At 40.4% G+C, this 22,940-nt stretch overlaps 1 protein-coding gene across 1 annotated transcript in view; it reads right to left on the bottom strand.

Annotated features, from left to right (window-relative positions):
- ASTN2 (astrotactin 2) overlaps window positions 1-22,940 on the bottom strand; it is a 925,983-nt gene that overhangs the window by 744,965 nt on the left and 158,078 nt on the right. Inside the window, exon 6 of the mRNA XM_063432386.1 lies at window positions 15,449-15,533. Within this exon, the coding sequence (XP_063288456.1) occupies window positions 15,449-15,533 (85 nt within the window). The remainder of the gene's footprint in view (window positions 1-15,448; window positions 15,534-22,940) is intronic.

The raw sequence follows: 22,940 nt of genomic DNA, 5'->3' as shown, positions 1-22,940 counted from the left end.
TTGTTTAAGAGTCTCAAAAGCATTCACAGCCTCTTTGCACCATACTAACAACTAACCCCTTTGTGAGTCATATTAGTGATGGGGGCTATTACAGAAGAAAATCCCTTGATGAATCTTCTGTAATAGTTGGAAAAACCAATAAACCTTTGAATGGCTTTTAAACCAGAGGGTAATGGCCAGTGTAGTACAGCCTCTAGTTTTTTTTGGATCCATTTGAAATACCAATGCAGAGATGTTGTAACCCAAAAAGTGGACTTCAGGCTGGTCAAATATGCACTTTTCTAATTTACAATAAAGTTTATTTTTTCAACAATGTCTGCAGAACCTGTTTCACATGGGAGTGGTGAGTTTGAAGATCAGGGGAATACACCAAAATATCGTCCAAATAAACCAAGACAAATGAGTAAATGAATTACCTGAGTACATCATTTATAAAGTCTTGGAATACGGCCGGGGCGTTGCATAACCCAAATGGCATTACCAAATATTCATAGTGTCCACTACGGGTATTAAATGCCGTCTTCCACTCTTGATTCTCTTCAATTCTAACCAAATTGTAAGCGCTCCTAAGGTAAAGCTAAGTAAATACTTTAGCTCCCTGAAGTCTATTGAACAATTTGGAAATGAGTGGGATAGGGTATGCATTTTTTACAGTGATTTTATTAAGTGCCCTGTAGTCTATGCAAGGGCGTAACTCACCACCCTTTTTCTCAACAAAAAAGAATCCTGCACCAGCTGGTGAGGATGACTTTCTTATGTGCCCTTTGCTCAAAGATTCTTTGATGTATTCCTCCATTATTTTACTCTCCTGGGGAGATAAGGCATAAACTGCCCTCTTAGGTGGCATATCGCCTGGAAACAGGTTAATGGCACAGTCATATGCTCTGTGGGGAGGCAATATATCGGATTGAGCATTGTTAAACACCTCCTGAAGTTCTCGGTATTGTATGGGAACTCCAGGAGTTTGGGGAGTGGTAGTGGGAAGGTCAATAGTATCCAATCTCTTTAGTACTGGTTTTATACATCTCCCCATACACTCTTTACCCCATTCTAATATCTCCCCATTAGCCCAGTCAATATAGGGATTGTGCTTACTCAGCCACGGAAACCCTAATATGATAGGACATGATGGAGAAGTAATAACCTGCAACGTCATCTCCTCCCTATGGGAGGCCCCAATAGAGATCGTAATAGGGACAGTTTTGTGGGTTATAAGCGGTTGTGTGAGTGGTCTACCATCAATAGCCTCTACAGCTAGCGGCATAGGTCTCTCCCTGACCGGTATCTCATTACTCCTAATAAACTGGACATCAATAAAATTTCCAGCAGCACCTGAGTCCATTAGGGCACTGCAAGAAAACCTCTTGTTATCCATGGAAATAGATACCACAAGGAGGAATCTACTTTTGTTTTTGTTAGAGGACAACTCCATCACACCTAAGATCTGTCCCCTTAAGGTTCTTAGGTGCAGAAGTTTTCCGGACGCACTGGGCAATTAGTTATCATATGTCCCTTTCTGCCGCAATATAGGCATAACCCCTCTTTTCTCCTATACTGTTTTTCGGCCTCCGACAGTCTAGTGACCCCCAACTGCATAGGTTCGGGTTCGGACTGTACAGGGAGGTTAGACAAAACAGGTTTAGAGAATCGAGGTGCTAGGGACATAGCCGTACGTCTGGTCTTGCTTCTGGTGACTTCTCTGAGTCTTAACCTATTAACAATATGCATGACAAACGTAATAAATATGTTAAGAATCTTAGGTCATTCTTTAGCGGCTATCTCATCTAGTATAGTCTCTGAGAGACCCTTTTTGAATGCTGAGATTAACCCATTGTTAGTCCAGTCTACCTCAGAAGCCAAGGTATGGAATTCAATAGCATAATCCAAGATAGATCGGTTACCTTGTCTGATGTGCATTAGGGCAGTGGAGGCGTCATCCTCTCTACCCAATGGCTCAAACGTGAGCTTAAATTTGGCAAGGAATTCCTGGTAATTATGAGCAATGCTCCGATTACTCTCCCACAACGGATTAGCCCAGGCAAGGGCCTTGCCCTTTAATCGATTCATTAGATAACCAATTTTTGCACTGTCCGTGGGGAACGACCCTGGTGAGGCCTCAAAATGGTACTCCACCTGATTAAGAAAACCCCCTGCATTCCTGGATATTGCCATCAAACTGTAGGGATGGCGATAAGGAGATGCTAGGAGTCATATTAACAGTGGGTGGCGGTACACCGGGTAGAGGTGCTATAGGAGGAGACACTGCAGGCTGCAGATGCGCCGTTCTAGCGAGAAGCGTACTGAAAGCCTGAGCGAATTGATTCATGCGGTGATCATTCTCCTCTAATTTCCTCTCGCAAGCAGCTATGTGCTGACACAGTTCTACAGGATCTATGGCCATGTCGTAATGTCAGGATTACTGTTTGATCCAGCACGTAGAACTGTATAGCACGGATGACAAATAAGTAATGTATTACTGGTCCTTAGAATGGCCGGATTTAACGTACAAAGAATAGTCAAAAATACTAGCCGAGGTCAGGGAACACAGAAAGGGACACAGCGATGAGGAAAGCCAGGAGTCAGGATACCAGAATATAGAGAAGTCAATAAACAAAGCCAAAGTCAAAAAACAGGTAAAAAAACTATAAACAGGAACGTGCTCTCGGACAACCACAAGGGAAACCACGACAGGGCACTGAGCAGGATGAGAACTGGGCCTAAATACCCCTCCTCTAGATCTGATAGGCTGTAACCGGCCTATGACCCCAAATTCAGTTACCAGGTTTCATTTGCATAATTACTGCTCAGCATTAACCCTTCTGTGGATTAGGTTGCTGCTCGGCACAACTTTTCCTGTGTGGACAGTAAATGTCATTAACCACATTTTTATATGCGGATGAATACGTGACACAGATGTGGCCAAAATAGTAAAAAAGCAAAAAGATAGCATTTAGCAATTACAAATAAATAAATAAATAAACATAGCGAGTAAAATAGATAGATCCATAAGATTAGGCAGAAAGAGGTTAAAAGTTATAATAGCTTCCAATTCGCACACAGAAGAGAAAATATCACTATCTCCTGGTCTTGGCAGTTATATGGGAAATCTTTATTACACAGAATGACTATACGCAAACCAACAGGGTCAACTCCAATGAAGCTTACCTTAAACATAGAACACCCTACTCCAGGAGACACTGGAGAGTATGTAATGGGAATGTACTGGAGAGGGGTAGTTCATACAATAAATTAGGGACTATAAAAATTTACTAGACATGTACAAATCACCTGAGTGGGTAGACACAAGACACATGACCGTTAACCCTCTCAAACCTCACATCAAGACTCTTAAGGACATGGTAGCTATAGCTAACCCTACATTTGACACTATGGCAGTAGAGACTGGTTTTTCAGACACTATCCTATGGCTTGAATGGATAAGATATAATGCAAATTCTCATAATAAAACTGTTATGTTTGTGGTGGGGCCAGACCTCATCTGGGTACAGTTTCTCTAAACCTACTGCCAGACATTGAAACATGTTTCCCAAGTCTCTATGTACAATCAAAAAGTAATTCATCAGCATGTGAATCATGTAAAAAGGTATACCCACTAACCCAAAAGGATATCAAGCCACCTGATGGAGTCACAGTGTATCCAGGTAATTACACTTGCTACACTATACACAGTGACACAGGTAGATTTGTGGGAAAATTCCCTTCTGGGTACTGTGCTACATATCGAGAGCCTCCAGTTGCCCTGCTAAAAAATCAAGTAAGACCGTTGGGAGACATTTATTGGCTATGTGGAGACATCCAACTCAGATCCAAACTGACAGGCCTATGGTGGGGATAATGTACCCCAACTAAAATTATTATGCCCATACACATACTATCAGATAATCACCAGGGTCCTCTGGATTCACCACACACATTTTATAGTAAATAGAGACACTCCTGTAAAAGGCAGCTTTGACCCTCACATATACATAGATGTCAGGGGGTGCCAAAAGAGTTTAAAGCAAGAGATGAGGTTGCAGCAGGATTCAAATTCATGATACTGTACCGCTCATTACTGCTAATAAAAATGTAAATTGGATCAACTACATCTATTATAACCAGCAGCACTTTGTCAACTATACCAGAGATGCCCTCCAGGGCCTGGCAGAGCAGTTGCAGGCTACCTCCCAAATTACCTTTCAAAATAGAATGGCCCTAGATATGATACTGGCAGAAAAAGGAGGAGTGTGTAAAATACTCCCGGACACCATGACATATGCTGTACTTTCATCCCTGACAACACTGGCCCCAATGGGAAGGTAACCATGGCAATAGAAAATCTATCAGAAGAGTTAAAAAGGAATGCAGGAGTTACTAATTCTTGGCATAGATGGTTCAGATGGATGAATGGATGGCAGAAAGAATGGCTGTCCTAACTGTAATGCTCCTTTTCCTCATCTTTGTCTGTAATATAATATCATGAGTACATAAATATCTAAGACAGTAGATCAAACCATTGTATTGATGCCGCACATGTTTGTTTTAATGTAGGTAAAGCATGACAGATTCATGTGGCAATAAATCAGTAAAGCATTCCTTCAGACAACTGGACATTGACTGTTGGATAGAGACGTTTCACTTGACCTGCAAACTGCGATGGAAGCTTCTACAGAGTTAAATTGATACAGAAGATTAACAGACTTTAAAAAAAAAAAAATGATTAACACTAACATGAATATCAATTCCTAAATATAAACCAAGAAGAAAACAGTCAATGAAAAGTTATTTATCAGTTATGAGTATATTGATACTAAGAGAGTACTTATAAATGTGTAATGCATGGAGTAAAATTACGAAAGGAAAGTATTATTAAGAGAGCTATTACATTAAGTCCTATGCATAAGTATAAGAGGTAGATAAAACATGAAGTTGATAAAATAAGAATCATGTACTTAATACTACAAAGAGTGAGTTCAATAGTATTTCACAGATTAAGTAAGAATAAGTAATTTGTTTATCGAAGTGAAGTAAAGCAAACTATGGTAATGAAAGGAAGAAAACTAAGGAAGGATAATTTAGATTGATTAATATTAATGATATATATTAAGAATACCTTGGATATAAGATTTCAGAGATCCAAGAGGAATTAAATTGAAGTTTAATTAAGATTATAGTACACAATTATATTTTACCCAAGTCTATAAATGTATGGACTAAGGAGACTAGGTTTCTGGATACGACGATATCCAACAAATAAGTTATTTGTTATGATTACCCTGAGTTTGTAAGACATGGATTAGGGATAACAGTTTCTGGGCAGTATGACCCAATGTTTATTTTATTTTAGTTAGTTGAAGTGTACTGAGGAATACGGATTGGTCAGAGCAAATGTTCGGGTAACATATGAACAATCCTACTTTTATGTTAAGATGTATCACATTAATAAGTCATCACAATTAAGGTAAAGCTAAATGATAATGAAGAGAGTGATGATAATGAGTTTAAGTTTTTCTTTCTAAGTTCTTCTAAAGTAAACTGTTCTATTAAATGAAAAGTTTGTTACAATAAGGTGGGATGTTAGTGGGAACGATAATGATGTAAACAAAAACAAATAGATGTGATAGAAATATTTCTGGGTGGAGAATTTCTAGAACAAGTATAAGGAACTTTATTTGAAGAATTATTATAGAATGTAATGGTTGATAATAACATGTCCTTTGAATTTTTCAAAAATATTATGAGTCTTATAAGTAGTGTTGATATATTTCAGGTAGTGAGAGCCTACTGAATATACAAATTGAATACTATGATTGTAAAGTACTGATACGATCATCACTAGGTGGTATTAATGGTATAGGAATGTAATTCATGAATGCAAATTACCTAAAGAGCTTAAATTCACTAGAAAACATATGATTCATGGAAATATACTTGGATGGGATATTATAGTAATAAACGTATTTGTACGTAAGTAGTATCAGTTCTTGAGAATGAAAAAAAAAAAACCACACAGTTATTATCTAGAAAGTTACAAGATATGGATGTTGTTGTATACAAAGACATGACTGTACCAGAGCATGTAGATCTTTCTCATTGTTTTACATTGTCTATTGGATTAACACGTTGTAAATATTTTATTTAATCCATTTATTTTTGTTATATGTACATATTATTTTCAAGTAGTTATGATGTAAAATGGATATCAATACATAGCTGAAACAGAGGGCGTTTGAAGTAAAGTAAGCAGCATGAGGGGTAGGAACTCGACCTTCTAAGAACTCTCAAATAACAAAGTTGTGACTACATCTTGTCTTTTGCTTAATGACTAATATGAATGTGATACGAGTGATGCATGGACAGGTTAGTGACATTGTGTTATGGTTTTAAGACAAACCATAAACAGAGGGAATGTAGGATATTGCATATTCTATGTTTCTATTGAATATGTATGAATGTCTGGATTGACATAAGTAACAGATGGTATCAAGTCACAAGGCTTTCTTTGTCTAAGAACTCTGGAATGTGGACTGGGGGTCTTGTCCTTATATGCGAGGGTTATACTCTAACATAATTATTGTCATATCTATATCGAATAGGGGACAAAGGACCACAAGGTCTTGCTGTTGCTTGCTGCACTGCACAAGGTTGTTGTTCTTGTCCGGCTGTCTAACTATGTAGAGACTAACTCTCCCTTTAGAAGTCTAGAAATTACCATCTGGTGTTGAACATCCATTACCCTGTAAAATCCTTTGTTGTTTTATTATATATCAGTAACTGTAAGAATAAACCTGAAGAAACCGTAAGTCAGATTGCGTATTAGTATTTTTGGTTAATATAGACTTATATTAACATGGCAAGCCTTTTACCCAAAAAGAAATACACATAAAATAATTATTTCAATCATGTGGAAAAAGAAACAGAAGGAACTGAATTTATTAAAAAAAAAAAAAAAATGATTTTGTATCAGCCTTATTTCCAATTAATACTGGTACAAGGCAAGGATGTCCACTGGCCCCATTATAACACATTTGGTCCATTGAGCCATTGGCCATTATGATTGGGGAAAATAAGAAAATACATGGGAGACATGGGATCCAATCGGTTGATCGAGATTATAAAATATCCCTTTTTGCGGACAATATGCTTCTGTCCCTGTTGAAGCCCTTAACTTCAATTCCTGAGGTTCTGAAAGTCATCGAACTATATGGAAACATTTATAATTATATAATAAATAAAAAAAAAACTCACATTTTGGAGTCAAACATAGACCAGACTAAACTCTCTCTTCTTAAATCAAAATTAAATTTTGATTGGAATTGAGACTATATTGAATAGGTAGGTATTAAATTATCCTTTTATATTACAAATATGATCCAGCGTAATTATGAAGATTTGTATAGTTCAATTAAAAAACAATTGAATATTTGGAGCAAAATTGAGATCTCTTGGTTGGGACATTTGAACACATTAATGCATGTTCCATACCTCAATTGTTATATTTGTTTAGATCTTTACAATTTAGACTAAGCAATGACTGGATCTTACAATATCAGAGATTATTCTCAAATTGTATATGGGCAAATAAACATCCAAGAATATCTCAAAAGATCCTGCAAAACAAATATAATAAAGGCAGTATATTATTTCCGGACATCAAGCCTGCTTAGTTGTGAATGCAATGGTATGGACTAAGCCCAAAATTTAAAATAATGCTTGGTTTCAGTTCGAACAGGAATTTAGTCCGCAAGGCAATCTGAATTCAATATTCTGGACAGGTGAACTATGTCAAATGAATCCCCAAAAAGTCTCCAATCAACTGATTGTAGATATATTTCACCTTAATAACATTGAAAATTAAATTAAATCTTTCAGAATCCCAGAATCTTAAATATGTTCCCATAGAAACTCTTCAATACAACATGAAAGATATAGATATGCATAACTGGAGGCAACTGGGTTATGACAAACTGCCATTTGCTACTGGGCATTGGAGAGGACTTATCGCTAGCCTCCTGCCCTGCTACTATGGCCCTGGAATGTATTGCCCTTTAAGACTTACATTTGGGCATAATGGATTTTTGTATGCTGTCCCTGGCCCTTTAACCCCTTAAGGACACATGACATGTGTGACATGTCATGATTCCCTTTTAGTCCAGAAGTTTGGTTCTTAAGGGGTTAAATGCTTTGGAGCAGGGTTACAACTTTTAAACTGGCACTTCGATTGCAGTCGAAGTGCCGAAGCCGTCGAAGTGCCGAAGTCGTCGAAGTGGCCGCCATTCGACAAACGAACACGTGGCGGCGGCCATTTTAACTTGTTCAAACGCGGTCAGCGGTGTGTGCAGCCAAATCTATGGAACTGTTTGCGGCTACCCAATTGCACGAACACTGCTGACCCGTACCTACTTCGACACTGCGGCTGGAGACGGCCGCTCGTTCGAATGGGACTTAGTCGTTTTCTCGGTGTAAAATAGACCGACTGCACAGCCCAAATCCATGGAACTGTTTTGGGCATGAAAATGTGCTTGCGGTCGGTTATAAAGGACTTATACCTATCTCCCGAACGGCTGAACGGATTCGAATGATTTTTGGGTATGTTTGTATTTGGAATGTGCTGATTAATAATATGTAACTGGTATTAATATTGGATGTATGGTTTTAGAGTTATGAAAATTGGGTAAAATGTAGGCTAAGGGGAGGGAATCGGTGGGATGTAACCATTGTGTGATTGGGTAATGCATAATTGTTTGTGGGCGTCTCCCTTGCAGGGGAGAATTGCATAAAAGCAGAATGTGTGTAATTAAACCTTCTTCTTGACCCTCAACACGTAGTCTTGTCTTGTGATTGGAGGGTACAGCTATTTTCACACTGGGGATTGCTGTGCGCTGCATATTCCCTTGAGCTTCAATCACTTAGCTCTTTTGAGAGTTTGTTCCGGTTACGCTCTCCTTGGAGGAGAGGTCTTCCCCACACGGTCCTGGATGCTGGAGGTTCATACAGGGTGGAAGGAAGACGGCGCGGCTCCAGTTAAGCTACGGCGGTTGTGGAGTCTGCGGTGGTTGTGGTGTCGTCTGCAGTGCTTGGAGTCCTCAGGAAGCGCTAGGAGCATCCATCAACGGAAGGTTCCGTTACATTGGTATTAAAATAATTGCAGATATGTTTGAAAACACAATGCTTAGTTTTCCTAGTCTACAAAATTAATATGATATACCTTTTAGAGATACTTTCCGCTACTTAAAAAAATTAATAATAATAATAAGCATTCTATTTATGGTTATCTAGATAGATTAGAATATAAGGGCTTAATCACTAGATCTTCTAAGTTGTTGGAAGGAGAGTTGGATGCTCAAAAAATCCAGTCCCTTGTCAAATGGGAAAAGGATCTCAATTTATCTTATACCTCTTTCGAATGGTACCAAACTACTATCCAATTAAAAAAAAATATATATATATATATATATATATATATATTCATTGTATCTCTTTGTTGGAAAAACATTTGAAGATCATATATAGACGGTACTTGGTAGGGATCGACCAATATTGATTGTTTTTAGAGCAGATACCGATTGTGATGAAAGTAACTTTCCTACTGGTTTTTGACAGCCTCCTACCCTGTGACTATGGCCCCTACAATAGACCTGCCTAAAATACTTTAAACAGGCTCTGTTCGTGCAATTGGGATTATATGGTTTGTTTACCGAGCAACTGCACAAACAGAGACCACCCTGGAGCTTGTTAACACCTATTAACAACTTGGAACGTTTAAAACCGCAGGGTTCTAATTGTCCATCTGGGTGGCCGCATTTACTATGAACAGCCACGAGGTGGCGGCCATCTTGTTCGCATTAACGCAGGCAGCTGTGTTTGGGCATGAATCTCATGGAACTGAAATCGGATACAGAAACTCCCGAACACTGCTGGACTACCATCATTGTCTGCGTTTGGTTCTATTCATCTAAGAAGGGCACTATACAGTGGGATCATTCATCTGGATGAAGGAACAAGCACCAGAGTAAGACTATTGACTTTGTTCGGTAGTTTGTTTGTTTTCAAACTACCGAACTAAACCGACCGCAAGCCTCGATTCTCTGGAACGGTTTTGGGCATGGGACCATGCCTGTGGTCGGTTAAATAAAGGACTTCCATAAAATTTCTGAACACCTGCTCTGATCTGGGTGATTTTTGGATATGTTGTTCACCCAGATCAGGGCTATCAGGGGATATGCTGTGTTTCGGGGTACTTGTGAGACTAAAATATGTGTTTTTTCTGTCTGGATATAACTGACTTACATACAATACTTTACTTAATTATCTCCCATGCAGAGGGGAGGGATTGTGTGCTGTGTGTGGAAGTGTTGTACATTTAATTACTGTTCTGATTGGTTTATAAGCTTTGTGTCCCTGTCCCCAACAAGGAGGTCGATGTGGGTGTACACCTTGCTTAGGGACTTGCATAAAAGGTCAATTTTGGCTTCCATTAAACACACTCTTTTTACCCTTCATGAAGTCTAGGCTTATGTTTGGAGGATTGGAGAACTACATCCACTCTGGGGATTGCTATAATCACTATAGTCCCCTGAGTATAATCAGTAAGCTCTTGTAACAGCTGTTCCTGCTGTGCTCGTTTGACTAGGAGAGGTCTACCCATTGGAAGCTGGATCCTAGTCATGGGTCCAGGGTGGGTGGAGGACGGCGAGACCCAAACTAAGCTGCGGCAGTATGTGGGGTTTGCAGCTTAATGAAGTGGTCTGGGTGCCAGATCCAGCTAGGCTTAACCCTTTTCAGAGAAACTGCTATGTTTATAATAGGGTTAATCCAGCCTCTAGTGGCTGTCTCACTTCCGTGCTTCTCACTGTGATTTTCACAGTGAGAAGACGCCAGCGCCTATAGGAAAGCATTGTGAATGCGCATTCAGCAGAGGAGGAGGAGGAGAGTCACCCACCCGGCGCTGGAGAAAAAGGTAAATTTAACCCATTCCACCCCCTAGAGCCCGGCGGGAGGGGGGCCCTGAGGGTCCTTTAAGGAAAAACTACTAAAGGAGGGTGTTCCACATTATTAAGCAGAGCACCATTTTCATGCAATATGGGGAAGAAAAAGGATCTCTCTGCTGCCGAAAAGAGTGAAATAGTTCAATGCCTTGGACGAGGTATGAAAACATTAGATATTTCATGAAAACTTAACCACCACTAACCAATGCTCACAAGCAGAAACGGCTGCATTGGGCAGAAAAATACATGAAGACTAATTTTCAAACAGTCCTGTTCACTGATGAGAGTCGTGCAACCCTGGATGTTCCAGATGGATGGAGTAGTGGATGGTTGGTGAACGGCCACCCTGTTCCAACAAGGCTGGGACATCAGCAAGGCGGTGGTGGAGTCATGTTTTGGGCCGGAATCAAGGGAAGAGAGCTGGTCGGCCCCTTTAGGGTCCCCGAAGGTGTAAAGATGATCTCTGTAAAGTATGTGGAGTTTCTGACTGACCACTTTCTTCCCTGGTACAGAAGGAAGAACTATGCTTTCCGTAATAAAATCATCTTCATGCATGACAATGCACCATCTCATGCTGCAAATAATACCTTGGCATCAATGTGGCTGCTATGGGGATAAAAGGAGAGAAAGTCATGGTGTGGCTTCCATCCTCCCCTGACCTCAATCCTATTGAGAACCTTTGGAGCATCCTCAAGCAAAAGATCTATGAGGGTGGGAGGCAGTTTACATCCAAACAGCAGCTCTGGGAGGCTATTCTGACATCTTGCAAACAAATTCAAGCAGAAACTGTCCAAAAACTCACAAGTTCAAGGGATGCAAGACTTGTGAAGCTGCTATCAAATAAGGGATCCTATGTTAAAATGTAACGTGACCTGTAAAAATGTTTAAAAAGTTAAAATGTTGTTATAAGTGTGATTGAAATAGCTTTTGATTTCAGTAAATATGCTGCAAACACAACAAATGACAATTTTCAGTTCTTTACAAGCTATAAAGTGTTTTGAAACTTATTGTGCGTAATAATTTGGAACAGTGCATTGTAAGTTTTTTTTTTATGATAAAAAAATACTGTTATCATTTGGAGGTTTGTTCAATAAAATGTGAATACATATACACACACACACACACACTCACATAAAAGTGTTTTTTGGGTTGTTTTTTTTTATATATCTCCAGCCACCCTCATGTTAGCTTACCATATGTGCCAGGAGGGTGACTGAGCCCTGCTCTGTAGGAGTGAGGGGTCTGGAGCATTTTGTGCTCCTCTCCCCTCATGCTGCGGCTGCCTCTTCTCCCTCCTACGTCGCATGCCTACATGACCCTGGGCGGAAGTGACAGGCTGTCACTTCCTTCCAGCCGGCCGAAATTTCTCCAAACATAAAGAACGCAGCAGAGCAGGGAATCCTTAACTCCTCACTTACCGACCTATTCGTTCTACGACCGGGTTGTAGAAACGGAACCATGTCGGTAAGTGAGGAGTGTCTGTATTAAAAGATGTTAAAGACTGTATATCCTCCCTGATCTCAGATCTAATTCCAGATACCATTTTACTCACACCTTCCCTCTTACTATTCAGTCCCAGCAGTGTTCATGCCGTCTAGTGTCCGATGTTAGTTCCATACACTCGACGACCAAACACTGCTGTCTCTGTTCATCGTTAAAGAAGGCCGCCGCCACATATTCGCACATGTTCACCCAGCCAACAGCTTAGAATATTAGTGTTAGTGCGGTTTATGGAGGTGTTATCCGAGGTTACTGAGATCACCAAGCGGCACACTTCACATATGGGTGGTGTGGCGTTTCTGTTCGGTTGTCAAACAGAATACTATTAATATAGGAGGTGAATGCAAATTACCGAACAACCATGCACAATGGGTAAATAGCTGGATAAACTAGGGACAGGGTGATCGGTCCCCCACACAAAATATAAGTAAAAACATACGAAATAACAGGGAGGGGGGAGATACAGACAACCCATAGACGAAATAGAGTTTAACGTCCAAAGGTTCCGCTACAAGTACCAAAAGGGAAAAAAAATAGTAGTCGAGGGAAGCCAGGGGTCAGTTCAGGCGGCACAGATTCAGAGACGATAAACAGGCAAAGGGTCAGATATCAGATAAATCAGGAAAGCCCCACTGAAGTTAACACCACAGTAAGCACAGTAGAACCGAGCAATGAGGTAGAGGTAGACTGTTATATAGGGGGGGGGGGGGGGTATCCACCTCTCACCTCAACATCACCTCATCTTATATCAGGATCCTACTTGCTCAACTTTGCAGTGGAGAATGTCTATGTAGACTGTCACGGCAAGGGTGTATAATTTGTGTAGTAAATGGCACAAATTACAGAGATGTTATTGCTGAGGTCAACAGGGGTTACATCTTTTGAAGCCCCACAGAGGTTAGTTGACAGTTGGCTCCCAGACTTTGTGTCGTCTAGTCTTTGGGTAAGAGGGATTATTATTACGCTGTCTGTGTTTTAACCTGCTTTATCCTGACTACTCCGCTACAGTAGTAGCTTTATACTGCTACTCCGCTACAGTGAGTAATTAGGACTTCTGTATTTTATCCTTTTTGTTTTTATCTTTTGTTGGTGTAAATAACTTGTGGCAGAAGTAGCCACAAAAGACTGTAAAAATACTTTTTCCTATGTAAAAGAACGGTATTCGGGACTTTTACCATGAATGATTCGTTATTTTGCTGTATGTGAACCAGGCAATCGGTTCTCGAACAGTAATCACCATTCTGTTCGAGAACCGATTGTACCTCCCTTGCATGGGAGAATGTCATAAAAGGAGCATTGTGGCAAACCTAGCCACTTTAGGTCATATTGCAGAACATTTAAAAATTGTCAGTTGACTCCCAGGCTATGTGTCGTCTGGTCTTTGGGAATGGGAATTATGCTGTGTGTCCTGCCTTCTGTATGCTGAATCCTGATTACCAGCGGAGAGCCCTTGGATTAACCCCTGCCGCTCCGCTACATAACTTGTTGATCATATATTGTTATATGCACTGTGACTATTCTTTGTTCATAATAAACATTCATTTATTAAGTTCTGCCTTTGTCTTTTTAAGAATCACGTTACCTGAAGAGACTAGTTAGTATTTTTGTAATTCCTTAAATATTGTACTAAGTAATATTTGGTGGGTTTTATTGTTGATTTACCTGGGGGACCAAGGCACCCCATTTATAAATTGTCTTGGTGGTGGCAGCGTTAAAATAGTAATAGTTATATTACTATGTTTAAGTGTGGGTGGTGTTAAAAAGGGGGGTTTTGTCACTATTTCCGGTCTAGTGAAGACAAATTGTGTACTTTAATCCCTTTCACCACCACAACTATGTCACACACACTCTTGGAGTAGGGTGCATTCTTGACATAGACCATCATGCAAAGGCTAATGGAAGGGGGGATTACATACTGTTGGTCTGCTCCAAGGACACTAATGGCTTATACGGCTGAGAAAATCCTTCAGAGCCAATGCCCCCTGATGAAGCCTCTTTGCTTCTCACAGCTTTTGGCCTACCAGAATCGAACAGAGTGAATACATGACCATGGGCTATTCTAGCATAGTGGAGGTGCCCTTAGTAGTGTCTCAACTACCATGGCTTCATAGCCATACTCCTCTAGATGTAAACCATAAAGCTCTATCTTTACATCCTGACTACTGTCAGTAGCATCACTCATCCACCCAGGCAGAGATAAACAAAATATTTTCCACATGAGAGTGATCACCAGTTTATTTTTACATTCCTTTTTATGTGTTCTGATAGTTAATCCATACCACTACTTATAAAGCATGGTGTTCACTACCTGATTATTGGCTCATATTGTTTTATGCAACTTTTAAAATGTGTAAGCTGCTTCCTACTTCCTCTTAACCTGTATGATTGCTCTGCTGTTACTCTACTGCCAAATTTACCTGTTTTATGTCAATGGTGTATAATCTGCTTTTTATAACTGATGTCATCGTGTGCCCTGTTTTTTGCTCTCCATGAGTTTAAAGGGTAATCCAGACGTGGATCCCTTGCTCACGGTGCCTAGAGAGATATCAGCTATGCCTCACTGATGATGCCTAACAAGGCTGAAACGATTGTCTGGGGTTGCTGTATCTCTCGTACAGAGGGAACTTGCTGGCATTTCAGATCTGGACTGCCCGTATGGGTGGGACCAGTCTGATATGTTTCAGAGATGTTCTCTTTGTAATGGCACAAGATGAGCTAAAGCCAGCTTGAGACTTGAGAACTGAGCGGGTATCCACCGAAGGGCAGGCTATTTCAGCTGCTGCCTGTTCTCAGTATTCTCTTGTGTCCTGTTTTTTGCTCTCCTTATGTAGTGCACACTCAAAAATTGATTGACAAAATAAATAAAATATACATATATATATATATATATATATATATTACTGTAAAATATATGTAATATAATATAAATAATAAAATAATTACCAATGGAAGGAACTTACCCCTGGCTTTCTCCCCAATTTCTACGTACACATAGATGTTGGTGTTTGGGATCGGGAGAGTAGCCTTCGTGACAGCTGCACTCACCTAAAAGGAGAAAAAGGAATATTTTCAATATGTTGAATGAGTATTCTTTTTACTTAATTACAGCATTGCAGGTATTCGCTCACTAACAAAGAGTGACCGAAAGAAAGTAATCATCAGGCACTCTGAGCCATTGAGCTAGCCCTTCACTAGATCACAGGAGAGATAAGAGAAGCTCATAAGGAGGCGTTGTGAAGCAGCACCTGGCAGATCCCAATTAACAAGTCAAACCATTACTAAATGGTTTGGCTCCTTCCACTAGGGTGACCTGGGAATTCCTGGTACCACTACAACCATCTTTCAGGAATTCTGGCACTTATACATTCTAGAATAGTACTACCAGCACAACAGGTTGGCAGATGAGTATGTAGCCAACCAGAAACCCAATCCTCTGACCAGGGCCGCCACCAGAAATGTTGGGGCCCCTGACAAAGCACAAGGTCTGGGCCCCCCGCCCCATCCCGCCCCACCCCCCCCCCCCCCCGGCCCACCCACGAGTCCGCCCACAGGACTCTTACCTAGTCCGCAGACAATGATGCAGGACTGAATGTGGTGTGTATAGTGGAATTAGAATGTGTGTAATGGATGTAGTGTTTGTGTGTATTAGATACTGTTTGTGCAGTGAATGCAGAGTGTGTGTTTGTGTAGCGGATGCAGTGTGTGTAGTGGATGTAGTGTGTTTGTCTAGTGGATGTAGTTTTTGTGTGTACTAGATGCAATGTGTTTAGTGGATGTAGTGTGTGTTTTAGACGCAGTGTCTCTGAATAGTGAATGCAGAATGTTTAAATGTGTGGTGGATGTAGTGTGTGTACTGTGAATACAGGATGTTTGTGTAGTGGATGCTGTGTGTATAGTTAATGCAGAGTGTGTGTCAGTGTAGTGAATGCAGAGTGCGTTTCAGTGTAGTGAATGCAGAGTGTGTGTTAGTGTAATAAATGCAGAGTGTGTGTGTCAGTGTAGTGAATGCAGAGTGTGTGTGTTAGTGTAGTGAATGCAGAGTGTGTGTGTTAGTGTAGTGGATGCAGAGTGTGTGTGTTAGTGTAGTGGATGCAGAGTGTGTGTGTAAGTGTAGTGGATGCAGTGTGTGTGTGTTAGTGTAGTGGATGCAGTGTGTGTGTTAGTGTAATTAATGCAGTGGGTGTGTCGGTGTAGTGAATGCAGAGTGTGTGTCGGTGTAGTGAATGCAGAGTGTGTGTCGGTGTAGTGAATGCAGAGTGTGTCAGTGTAGTGAATGCAGTGTGTCAGTGTAGTGAATACAGTATGTGTGTGTTAGTGTAGTGGATGCAGAGTGTGTGTTAGTGAAGTGAATGCAGTGTGTGTGTGTTAGTGTAGTGGATGCAGTGTGTGTGAGTGTAGTGAATACAGTGTGTTAGTGTAGTGGATGCCGTGTGTGTTAGTGAAGTGAATGGAATGTGTGTGTTAATGTAGTGGATGCAGTGTGTGTGTTAGTGTAGTGAATACAGTGTGTGTGTTAGTGTAGTGGATGCATAGTGTGTGTCAGTGTAGTGGATGCAGAGTGTGTGTCAGTGTAGTGGATGCAGAGTGTGTGTTAGTGTAATGAATGCAGTGTGTGTGTTAGTGTAATGAATGCAGTGTGTGTTAGTGTAGTGAATGCAGTGTGTGTTAGTGTAGTGAATGCAGTGTGTGTTAGTGTAGTGAATGCAGTGTGTGTGTGTGTCAGTGCAATGAATGCAGAGTGTGTGTTAGTGTTGTGAATACAGTGTGTGTTAGTGTAATAAATGCAGTGTGTGTGTGTGTTAGTGTAATAAATGCAGTGTGTGTGTGTTAGTGTAATAAATGCAGTGTGTGTGTTAGTGTAGTGAATGCAGTGTGTGTGTGTGTCAGTGCAATGAATGCAGTGTGTGTGTTAGTGTAATAAATGCAGTGTGTGTGTTAGTGTAATAAATGCAGTGTGTGTGTGTGTTAGTGTAATAAATGCAGTGTGTGTGTGTTAGTGTAATAAATGCAGTGTGTGTGTTAGTGTAATGAATGCAGTGTGTGTGTTAGTGTAATGAATGCAGTGTGTGTGTTAGTGTTGTGGATGCAGTGTGTGTGTGTTAGTGTAATGAATGCAGTGTGTGTGTTAGTGTTGTGGATGCAGTGTGTGTGTGTGTTAGTGTTGTGGATGCAGTGTGTGTGTTAGTGTAATTAATGCAGTGGGTGTGTTAGTGTAATGAATGCAGTGTGTGTTAGTGTAATGAATGCAGTGTGTGTGTTGTGTAGTGAATGCAGTGTGTGTGTTAGTGTAGTGGATGCATAGTGTGTGTCAGTGTAGTGGATGCAGAGTGTGTGTGTTAGTGTTGTGGATGCAGTGTGTGTGTTAGTGTAATTAATGCCGTGGGTGTGTTAGTGTAATGAATGCAGTGTGTGTGTTAGTGTAATGAATGCAGTGTGTGTGTGTGTGTGTGTTAGTGTAGTGAATGCAGTGTGTGTGTTAGTGTAGTGGATGCATAGTGTGTGTCAGTGTAGTGGATGCAGAGTGTGTGTTAGTGTAATGAATGCAGTGTGTGTGTTAGTGTAATGAATGCAGAGTGTGTGTTAGTGTTGTGAATACAGTGTGTGTTAGTGTAATTAATGCAGTGTGTGTGTTAGTGTAATTAATGCAGTGTGTGTTAGTGTAATGAATACAGTGTGTGTGTTAGTGTAATTAATGCAGTGTGTGTGTTTGTGTAATAAATGCAGTGTGTGTGTTAGTGTAATTAATGCAGTGTGTGTGTTAGTGTAATTAATGCAGTGTGTGTGTTAGTGTAATGAATACAGTGTGTGTGTTAGTGTAATTAATGCAGTGTGTGTGTGTGTGTTAGTGTGTTTATTAGTGTATGTATGTAATGTAATGAAAGGTATTCCCCCTCCCTGTTTCTTACCTTGTTCAGGGAGGGGGGAAGATCCTTTGATCCCTGGTGGTCCGTTGGCATTCTGGGCCCCCCGGCTCCCTGTATTTGCAGAGGGGGCCTAGCGGACTGCAGGAGCACTTTCCAGCATTTCCCTGCGTCTAACTCCCGCGAGATGTGGTGTGCGCGCCGCGCGGAGCGTTGCCATGGTAACCCATGGCAACGCTCTACCGACAGCACATCTCGCGGGAGTTAGACGCAGGGAAATGCTGGAAAGTGCTCCTGCAGTCCGCTGGGCCCCCTCTGCAAATACAGGGAGCCGGGGGGGGCCCGCGGCTGCACATATATATAACGATGATCGCTATATATATGTGCAGAGTGTAATTGTGGGGCCCTGGACTGCCAAAGCAGTCCGGGCCCCCCAGGACCGCCGGGCCCGTGACAACCGTCACGGTTGTCACCCCCTGATGGCGGCCCTGCCTCTGACAAATGGAAAACCTTGGACCTAAAAGCCTACTGCTCCCTGTCCAGTGAAACATATTAGTCAGCCATGGGCTAGAGTGCCAGCTGCTAACCCCAACACACCAATGCAACAGCTTTTGAGATCCCACTTGAGGAAGGCTTCACACCGAAATGTTGTGGTTTTGTGATATCCAGCTCTGAGTCAGTATATTTGATGGTACACTTACAAGTGGGTTTAACCCCTTAGTACCAGACTGCTTTTCAATTTTCTTACATTTGGGGACCAGGGCTGTTTTTACATTTTTGTTGTATTTACTGTACCTACTACACATGTTAACATGTTCTTAGCTCTTTTTTGAAAGTTATAGGGCAATAAGTACAAGTAGCACTTTGCTATTTCCAAACCATTTTCTTTTCTCAAAATTAACACCAGTTACATTGTAACACTGATATCTGTCAGGAATCCCTGAATAAACCTTCACATGTATATATATATATATATATATATATATATATATATATATATATATTTTTTTTTTTTTTTTTTTTTTTTTTTTTTTGGAGGGTGCACATTCCAGTTTTCCAACTTGGAATTTTCACAGCTGGTCATCGTGCACCCATGTCCTATTTGGGAAATTTTTTAAGCTGGCAAATGTATTTAAACCTCATCAAATCATATATTTTTGAAAAGTAGACACCCTAGGGTATTTCAAATGGTGGTATTTAACACTTTCTGTGCACTCATTCTACCACCAGTCTTTGTCAATCTTTTAGGTAGTCATTTTTTTGGTGTTATTTTTCTCTCAAATTGTACTTTAGGCATGGATTCTCGGTTCATGTTTTGTGTTACTGACAAAGAACACCCCAATATGTGTTCAGCAACATCTCCCGAGTACAACAGTGCCCCCAATGTAAAGGTTTTATGGTTTGCAAACATACAGGGGTCAAATGTAGGGCCTTCCTCTTTTCCATATTTGCACATTGAAATATTCTATATTGGTTTGCTGGGCCAATTTGCCTTTGAGACCGTACAGCAGCCCAAGAATGAAAATTAACCCCATAACTGCATGCCATTTGTAAAAGTAGACAACCCACATTATTCAAAATGGGGTATGTCCAGTCTTTTTTAGTAGCCACTTAGTCACAAACCCTGGCAAAAATTAGAATTTATATTTGTTTTATGTTTTTTTTCATTTTTCACAAATAAACTGCCATTTCACCGATGATATCAGTTAGAATACATTTTACTGCTCTAAAACACTCATATTTGTGTAGCGTAATGTATCACGAGTACAACAGTAGCCCTCAAGTACAGGTTTTATGATGATTTAGAAACAGGGTCAAACATAAGATTTACCAATCTCTGTTTTTGTAAATTGCTATTTGCCAGATTGGCTATGTTGCCTTTGAGACGATATGGCAGCCCAGATATGAAAATTAACCCCACCATGACATACAATTTGAAAAAGTAGACAACCGAGGGCGTTCAAAATGTCCAGTCTTTTGTAGTAGCTACTTAGTCACAAACACTGGTTACATTTAGCGTTTTTATTTGTTTATTGCATTTTTTTTTTACACAAAAACTGCACTTGTACTGGTGATTTTATCATTGTGATAGGTTTTACTGTTTTAAACACTCATATTTGTGTTGAGCGTAGTCTCCCAAGTATAACAATACCCCCCATGTACAGGTTTTATGGTGTTTCGGAAAGTTACAGGGTCAATATAGAACTTGCCCAATTCAGTTTGCCGGATTGGTTTGCTTGGTCTGTGTTGCCTTTTGAGAACATAGGACTGTGAAATAACCCCATCATGGCACACCATTTGCAAATGTAGACAACCCAGAGTATTCAAAATGGGGTATTTCCAGTTTTTGTAGTAGCCACTTAGTCACAAACGCTGGCCAAAATTTTATTTGTTTTTTAAAAATGTTTTTATTTATAATATATATAGATAGAATATATATATATATATATATATATATATATATATACACACACACACACACACACACACACACATACATATATACACACATATACCTGCATAAATACCGGGCAGGTAGCCCACATTAAACCAGATTCCTGCTGATCCTCAATACATATCCTCGTCTCGTATTTGGGGGCATAATTCGTATGGTTTCCCGTTCCTGTTGGAGTATGGATTTCGTATGATTGCTTGGGCGGCTGATTGGAGTGTTCGGTAGCTGCCTTTTTATTCGGGAAGGGAACATCTCAGAAGGCCTTACCCCCTGCTATACTAAGGGGGCCGTTACAGTACTATTAAGGGAAGTATAATCATACAGGACTTGATAATCTCTGAGAGAGGCCGCTATAGTATCTGTGGTGTAACATTGACTCCCATCTTTGTTTTTAATTTTAGATATATATGTTTTTTGTAGTTTTACTTTCAGTGCCCTTGACAATAATTTCCCGCTGTTATTCCCATGTGTATAGAAATAACTTTGCGTCTTGGTTGGAAATTACCTTTATAATGGGTTTCTTGAATAAATATATTTTTTTTTGCCTAGCTCCTGGGCTAACATGGACCGATTTCTTGGGGAATTAAGGCCTTTAACATTCAAAGACATAAAGCTAATTTGAACCATATAGAAAGTTGAAAGTAAAGCTTGTAGTACATCTTATTCCAAAGGGTTTATCATAGAGCAAGGTTTTAGGCAGGGAAAAAAAAAAGGGATAGATAGAAAATATTAGGTCTATTTACAAGTATATGAGTACAGTAACTCATACCAAAGTTGGTTATGATGCCCCACCTGTGGGAGACACAATAGTGTCACAAGTCATTTCGGCATCTTTCAGAGGGGGGAAGGGGTAACGCAATAATCAATTATAGCTATCAGGATGAATGCTATAAGTACTATAAGTAATGACTAATGTACTATTCCTCCCATTAAACTCTAAATCATCAGGAAGTTCTTAAGTACGTAGGCCTTTCGCTCGTTGATGGCGCTAACCTACTTCTTCTATTCTTGGCTCTTCTTTGTCATCTGGGATTTTGTAGCTGTTGTAATGTGGAGCTGCCTGAGAGCCCTGTCCAATCCTCCACCTCAATCGGTGGGAGTCCCAGTGCCTGTAGGAAATCCGGTGTATCCACTGGAGTAGTTATCATATATGCCTTCCCTTGTGATACTACTACAGAAAACAGGTAGTTCCAAAGATATTTAACTTGTTTCTGCATAAGTAATTGCGTAATAGGCCTCAATCCCACCTTTAGTTTAAAATCCCGCACTTGCGCGTCGCAGGTGGGGGCTCGGGAGGGGGACCTTTTTTTTTTTTTTTTTTTTTAACAGTGAGCAGCCACAGGCTGGGAATTAGGGAGTTATCTACTAAGCGGCTGCAATAGAAGTCCCGAGGTGCTGAAGTCCCAAAATTCCGAAGTGACGAAGTGCCGAAGTCTTGAAGTGCTGAATAGCGAAAATCCCGAATTTCGGAATGCCGAACCGAAAATCTTCCCCATGCACATGCCTAGCCACCTATACTATGGGGCTGTGCATAAAAAGCTGTGTGTGGGCTTATAAAAATAATTTGATTCCCAGAACTGTGTGTCCTCCAGTTACTGAGGGAATGAGCTATGATCACTGACCAACGTTTTCTTCCAGAGGATTCCAATGGAGATCTTGTATCTTAGGATTGCAGCTTCGCTACAATTGGTTGGCAGCAACGGGATCCAGTGATTGTTCGGTGGATAGCAACAGTGCGAATGGAGACGACACCAAATTATTATGCAAATTATATTTTTCTCATTTACCTAAATAACTGATGTAAATAACAGTCAGCATTTTCTCATGTTATAAACTATTAAGAGTACAATTCAAAATTTATTTAACAAACCTCCTAATGATAATTGTATTTTTTTTAAACATAAAAAAAAACTTACAATGCACTGTTCCAAATTATTACGCACAGTAAGTTTCAATTGGTCGGTAAGTGAGGAGTCACGGATTCCTTGCTCTGCTGTGTTCTTTATGTTCGGAGAAATTTCGGCCGGCTGGGAGGAAGTGACAGTCTGGTCATAGGCAGGCAGCGTGGGAGGGATAAGAGGGATAAGAGGCAGCTGCAGCATGAGGGGAGAGGAACACGAAGTGCTCCAGACCCCT

This window comes from Pelobates fuscus, chromosome 9, assembly GCF_036172605.1.
Source record: "Pelobates fuscus isolate aPelFus1 chromosome 9, aPelFus1.pri, whole genome shotgun sequence".
Taxonomy (NCBI): Eukaryota; Metazoa; Chordata; class Amphibia; order Anura; family Pelobatidae; genus Pelobates; species Pelobates fuscus.
Note: the sequence above shows the minus strand (reverse complement) of the source record. Positions and strands in the feature narration are given on the sequence as shown.